Source organism: Arachis ipaensis, chromosome B2, assembly GCF_059453495.1.
Source record: "Arachis ipaensis isolate K30076 ecotype BB chromosome B2, ASM5945349v1, whole genome shotgun sequence".
NCBI lineage: Eukaryota > Viridiplantae > Streptophyta > Magnoliopsida > Fabales > Fabaceae > Arachis > Arachis ipaensis.
The window spans coordinates 96,329,468-96,336,731 of NC_142437.1; the positions used below are offsets into that span (position 1 = coordinate 96,329,468).

Consider the following 7,264-nt stretch of genomic DNA (forward strand, 5'->3'; position numbering starts at 1 on the left):
GAGAATCCTCGATACTCCACTGAATGAAGATGGTAAAAGATTAATCTGGTCATGGAATAAAAGTAAGCAATATGATCTTGCATTAGGGTACCGTATAACATATGAGGAGTGCACATCTCTGAAAACAGATTTGGAGTTTAAAAATTCCATCAAAAATTAAAATTTTTCTATGAAGATCGATGCACACGAGAGTTTACCTGTTATGGTTAATAATTCCAAATATGTTACCGTTATTAAACGTCATTGTTCAATTTGGATTCGACTACTGTATTAAAACAGGGGTTTGAGTGTTGACCTGCTGACATTGCCGACTATGTTGACCTCGTCTAGGAAAAACGTTAAATATCAACATAAAATTCTCATTCTTTTAACACATGCATTTAAATAACTATTGACTAGTATCTATGGGTTATGTTGGAATCGAACTCATGACTTAGTTCTGCTACAAACCAGGTGATTCAAAAATTAAAATTATCATTGTATGTTGGGTTTGAAGAATTTACAGGTTGTTAGACTTAGAAGGGATCAAGTTCAATTGGAGATGGGAAGAAAAAAGTAAAGCCCGTCTAACAACACAAATTTCAAAAAGCTACATATAGTTAAACAAAACTAATGCCTTAAAAATATTGGGTGTGCGGGTGTGTAATGTGAGTGAGTATGTGATGTAATATCTAGAATTTGAGGTTGTTCAATCCATCTTAGAAAACTAATGCAGTAACTGAACCTGCAAGCAAAAGGTGGCCAAAAAGGGACAAAGATAAACAAAATGAAGTGAATACGTCAACATAACCATAACTTACATTTACATAAAATGAGCATAACTTGCATTAGCCCAATATCACAGTGAAAAATGAGCAAAGAGACAAAAAAATTATTTTACATTTTGATCTATTCATGGCTAGCACAGGTTCTCTCAATCACCTTTGAATCTGTTCTTTGAGAATTCCTTGAAGGAGAACTTGACCCTCTTGAAGAAATATGTCCAAAGAAGCTAAGCTTACCAATCTTTTTAGAGAATGAAGTCATAAATTTTCTAGATCCGGACTTGGCCATGTCCCTCTTCATGCAAACATGCTCCCTCTCAAGATCATTCAGTCTCATTCGCAGCCGCGCTAACTCGAGCTTCAGCTCGCGATTCTCTCGCCTCAATGACGCATAATTGTCTCGTGGAGACATAGCGGCGCTCAGAGCGCCACTACTAATTCGCCACGACTGGTGCATCGGCTTGGGGTCATCTTCCCCATAAGAGCAGGACAAAGAATTTCTGAGTCTTAGTTGTTCAAAATACAGAACTTGCACAATTGATTGCAGAGGAAGCCGCTCGTTTTGCGCGGCGTGAGCTCCGGCTTCTTGAGAAAGTTTCTGAAAGTCAATCAGTTTGCATAGTTTCTTCTTGTCCATATCTGTCAAACCTTGATGCGCCTGAAAATTCATATCAAAGTTTTAGATGTAGCATAAATAATAATTTCATGAATTTTTTTTTTCCTTATTCATCAATAATACATTATTACTCATGTATAGCTAATTAGCTTCTCTTCTTATAAACTAATTCGATATACTGACCTACTATTTGAATTAATTTACCTTTATTTTTATAGTTAGAATTGGGGGCACTCAAATATTTCATAGTTATATATGATATGATGTTTATAGCATAACATACTTTCAAGTAAATATCGATGGCCCGATATAATCCGTCATGGACCGTCCGAGCATGGGCCGGCAAGGTTTCTGCAATGACCATGAACTTAGGCAGCTTCAGGTTTGCATCAGGGGCGATTTCGGCCAGGTAATTATCAACTAATTTCGCAACCTTAACCAACGCAGTCTGCGAAGGCGAACGTGGGCTATCGGATTCAAAAACCGAAGCGTCTTCTAAATCATCTTCACTATCATCTTGCTGACAAAAATTCACCAGAATCCTATGAACCGTGTCAACATCAAACAATGTGTCGCCGGCGTGCCGGAAAGACGGAATCAGGATATCATCAAGAGTGGCAATATCTAGCTGCGATCCGATCCTTCTTTCAAGATCGAGCCGCGAGGCGATCGCGCAATCCAGCATCACCGCGCTTCGAAGAAGGCCAAAGAGAAAGTTTATTGGAACTGCAAGCTTCTCAACAGGCAAAAGACTAACGATTGCTTCAACCACAAGCTTCTCGTGCTCGCTCGAATTCGCATCCACTTTAGTCTCCCTAGATGGATTCCACAAGCTTGATTTCTTAGTCAACTCCTTCTGAGCATAATTCACTAGCGAAGCGCCGATACTCTCTGGCCGAACTCCGCGGCATTTCATTGCCGTTATGACTCTCTGAAACATGTCAATTCTAAGAACAGAGAGATCTTCGATCCACCAATCGCCATCGCATTTCGCCTGCCGGCTCATATGTAACCTCCCTGAACTGCTGTACTCCAATCTTGAGAAGCTAGAAGCTATCTGTTCGGCGCAGGCTTTCGAGGCGATGGCGTCGATGCACCGGCTAACAATCTTCAGTTCATCCGCCAGAGGCAGCAGGCTTTCGCACTGCTGCAAGACTTGCACACACATTTCAAGATTCTTGCAGACAATGCTGTCCAGATACTCCTCGGCTCGCGAGCCGAGATTGTCCTTGGAGAAGTCCTCCGACATTTCTAGATAGTCCGAAACACAGCATAGCTGAGCAACGTTTGTGGAAGTGATCTCGAAGTTTATTCCGTAGCAGAATTTTGCTGCTAGCTCAAAGCATTCTGCTCCTCCTGGTAGATTAAGAAGCTCCACTCTTGAGATGTCGGAATCTCTGTGCTCCGCGACTAGCCTCCTTATCCGGCCGCTTCGCGAGACCAGAGGAAACTTCATACACAAGTAAAAGAAAATGCAAGGATTATAGATGGAAATTTTGTAGAAGCATTATTCAAGTAATGAGTAAAGTTGGTAGACACTTACCTTGTGTAATGAAAATGTTCCTCCACCAACTTCTATAGTTATATCACTTGGTACATCCCGGAAAATCCTACAACAGATTAAATGTGTTAATTTTTCAAAATAAAAAGTATGAGCTTGTCAAGTTCAAGAATGAGATTATCACTGTTGAGTGTAGGTTGAGGAAAATTTCTTAGCAACAAAATAAAATCATAGGATACAAAGACACCTAATTAGTCAGTGTGAATTGCCACTTGCTGTGGACTTAAAAAGATAAGAATAAAGAAAAGGATTTGTGATTATATAGCAAAAGTAAGTTGCTCATTCAATAATAGCATGGTAGCAGATTGAAAATATAAATATGATATATGATTTTTTTGTCTCCCAAGTAAATGATATTATTACCTGCATTAATTCAATAAACGACCAGAACTTAAGAAGAAAAGAAATAATTTTTGAAAGGAAACCCATTTAGCTTGTAGCGCAATTAATTTAGATAAAATCACGCTGCTTGAAAAAAATGTTGGCTGAATTTCAAAACAAGTTTTGTCGATATGACGAATTTCTAGCTTAATTAAAAAAGAAGAAACTTGTCAGATTATCCCTTACTCAAGAGAGAAAGAGAAAATTATAAAATCATACATTTATATAACAAGAAATAGAACAAATATTTTAACCATAGATACTATATGTCCATATACTATGCAAACTACAACAAAGTTGAAATCACAAACTCTGTTCTCTAACTAGCACCAAACAAAGAACACAATTCACAACAATAATTTAGATTGAATTGCAGGACAATTTAGATGTCCAGATCAGCAACTTTGCAGGGCAGTGAGTTCATTGAAAGCATAGTATATCATTCTTTTCGAACAGATCTTTGATCATGTTATTCAACCAACAACAAGAACAGAAGAACCAAGGAAGAAGAATTTGAACGACGACAACAAATTTTTTTAAGAAAAAGAAAAAATTTGGAGATTTTCAAGTGAATGCACAAGGCTAATCAATAAATCACACAATACAGCAAAGACTAAACAATTCTGTTTTTGAAAAAACCAGTAATCCCAGTTAGTTAAGAAAGTGCCACAAGTCACAACAAAAACAGAATTTGCATAAACAGAAACTCACCTTTTATAGCAACAAACTTATTAACATATTTTTCCCCTATGAAGGAAAACAAAAAACAGGTAAAACCGAACAACCCTTTTATGTAAAAGAAGAATTCTGTTTATTTTATATCTGTTTTTTTCAAAAAAAAAAAAAAAGGAAAACAGTGAAACAAACCATTCACTGCATCTTTGCCTGGCACACTTTGCCAGAGGCAACTGCTGCTGGTGCTGCTGTTTGTCAGTACGGTCCATAGAGAAAAAAGAGTGATGAAGAGAATGTGAAGTGAAAGAGAGAAAAAGTGTTGCAGTGGTAGTTTTAGATTTAGTTTTAGTGGGTCTAAGGAAGTAGTAGAAGTGATTGTTGTGAAGTGAGGAAAGAGACTGAGTTGGAAGAAGTGTAGATGTTGCTGTTGTTGTGTGAGTTCTTCGGCCATTGTGGGTTTTTTTTTTTTTTTTCTTGAAGATGTGGGTTCTGAATGCATAGATTGCTATTGTCCAAAGCAAATGGGTCCTGTGTTGTGGGACATGCTTTGCTTTTTAATAAGTTGTTATTATTGTTAGCTTCTCTCTCACTCATAAATGACTCAATGTAGTGGAGCAGTGACACAAATGAATGCAAATTCTACTGTTATTTAAGCAATAATTCTATTCTATTTTTGCATCCTCCCAATATATCATAGATATAAAATCATGTATATATTCAATCCTGCTACGTTACCAACAGTATTTCTGCCAACTTCTGCCAATTTTTATTTATAACTGTATTTAATGAAAGTGTCTTTATGGATGTGTCTAATAAAAATATCTTTTTTATGATTGTGTTTAATAAAAATGTCTTTATAAATATATTTTCTGGATATATCTTTTTATATGTGTTTAAAATATAATAATTAATTATTATTGGTAATAAGTTGACAAATAATATATTGGTACCCTATACTTTTCCTATTTTTATTGCCTAACAATTTAGTAAAGCAGTTCGTTTACAAACACTTTATATTAACACAGGATTTGAAAAGAAGTTGCATTTAAAAAATATAATATACGCAATCTAATTTTATAATTATATTAGTGACTATTTTTATAGATTAAACTCATGATTTTAAAATCATATAGAAATAACTTAACTATTATTTTAATATTTTTTTATTGCCTAACAATATAGCATGAGATAAAAAATTTTATAACTATTACCAGATTTTTAATTTGTTGATTGATCATTTTTTTTTTAAATAGAAGATAAAAAAATTTAGTATAAAATAAAATAAAATAAACATGTAAGTTGTTTAAATTTATAATAAATTCTTGTGTAAGTAGATATATTAGATATGAAATTATTTATATATATTAATCTAATGAGTTAAATTTTAAAAGATGATTTGGTCGTAACAATTCGGCTTCCAATGTGATTAGATATCTAAAGTGATAATATTTTTAAAGTAATGGATTAAAAATTAATCATCATTGAATTTGTGATTTTTATCATGTGTGAGTTTTATTATTTTGATTTAAAAGTGATTAAATTGTGACTTTATTACTTTATCAACTTTTTTAGTTTAAAAGAACTTGATCCAACATAATAAATTATCAGATGAAATTGTTAAAATAAATAGTAAAAACAGTAAAACTCTTAAAAATTAAGAGCTGTATAAAAATAAAAAGGGTAAAGTATATTTTTTGTCCTTGAAGTTTGGCAAAAGTTTTAAAAATACCCCTAAGTTTTATTTTGTTTCAATTTTGTCCCAAAAGTTTTCGATTTGCATCAAATATACTCTCGGGGACTAAATTTTCAAAAAATTTAAGGCCAATATAACAATAATGCATGAAAATTATACTTGATTTGCTTGTGTTGAGGGGTTGTTCTTATGAAATTGTTGTTGAATCGATCTTAAATTTTTTGAAAAATTAGCCGTTCAGGGGTATATTTGATACAAATCGAAAACTTTTGGGACAAAATTAAAACAAAATAAAACATAGGATATTTTTAAAACTTTTGTCAAACTTTAAGGACAAAAAATATACTTTACCCAAATAAAAAATAATGAACTAAAAACACTATAAAATTTCAATTCAAAATAATCTTTTAGCATAACTAATATGTGTTCTCTAAAGACACATGATAAAATTATTATTAATATAAATTTTTAAATTTATTCTTTAAATAAATACAAAAGAATTGTATTATAAATTTAAATTTTTTATATTTTTTATAAAAAGTTTTTTAATATATAATTTTAATATGTGTTTTAAAAACAGAAGATAGCTAAGTCCTTCTTTTTTTTTCTTCCCAAGATTTCTTGCATTTGTTCTTTTGCCTAATTTTAACCCTTCGTATATTTTTACAATTCTACACACAAAATAAATGGGCAAAAGCATTTTGGTAAATAAATATGCGTAAGATACTAAAATAGTGAGCATTAAGTCATTAACCCAGCATTTACGGTTTCAATTCCTTAAATTATGTAAACGGAGTCAATGATTGTGCGTGAATAAGGCACTCCTATTTCTATTGTTCGGGGCTTTCTTAATTATTTTATTTTATTTAATTTCTATGGTTTCTTTAAGCAGTTAAAGAGGCGCGAAAGAAGGGAAAGGAAGGAGGGTTTTGTTCACAAAAAGTCAAAAAATGTAAACTCACTGAAACAGGAATGAAAGGAGGGAACAAAGTTGTTAAAACAGGTTCTTTGACAATTTTGTCACCTTTCTCTTTTTGTCCCCTTTCACTCCTAACTTAAACATTTTAATTTAGGTTTAGCTAATATGTATTTATTAAGAATACATGTTAAGATTAGTGATTGATTTTTTTATATATAAAATCCATACAAAACTTAAAATTTTAATATATCTATTATGTATTTATTAAAGTAAAAATTATATTAAAATAATTTGTATATATATAAAATGTTTGATAACAAAATAAATTAATCAAAAATAGTTAAAATTTATTTTATTTAATATTTATTAATTATAATAATAATTAATAAAAACTAAATAAAATAAATTTTTTTATCTCCCTTATTAGATACATATTAACTAAACATGGCCTTTTAATATTCATACTTATAATATTGCTTTGCACCGTTTAATTGAATCCTCTTGTCAAGCCATATACATATTGGTGGTCTCACCTTACTTTTAAAACCAGCAAATTAGATATCAATTACTTTTGTCACAGAATTTGTGGACTCCATTGAGAACCCTGTGGGTCTATATCACAAATATTTTAAATGAAAAATAATAGAGACTCAAT

At 32.2% G+C, this 7,264-nt stretch overlaps 1 protein-coding gene across 1 annotated transcript; it reads right to left on the bottom strand.

The window, feature by feature from the left end:
* Positions 1 to 738: 738 nt before the first annotated feature.
* LOC107625529 (Phototropic-responsive NPH3 family protein) lies at positions 739 to 4,621 on the bottom strand. The gene is made up of 4 exons (XM_021116031.2): positions 4,190 to 4,621; positions 2,924 to 2,990; positions 1,664 to 2,830; positions 739 to 1,422 (listed from the first exon to the last, which is right to left on the bottom strand). The coding sequence occupies exons 1-4, from the start codon at positions 4,264 to 4,266 to the stop codon at positions 889 to 891; spliced, it is 1,845 nt and encodes a 614-aa protein (XP_020971690.1). The 5' UTR covers positions 4,267 to 4,621; the 3' UTR covers positions 739 to 888.
* Between the last annotated feature and the right edge of the window lie 2,643 nt (positions 4,622 to 7,264).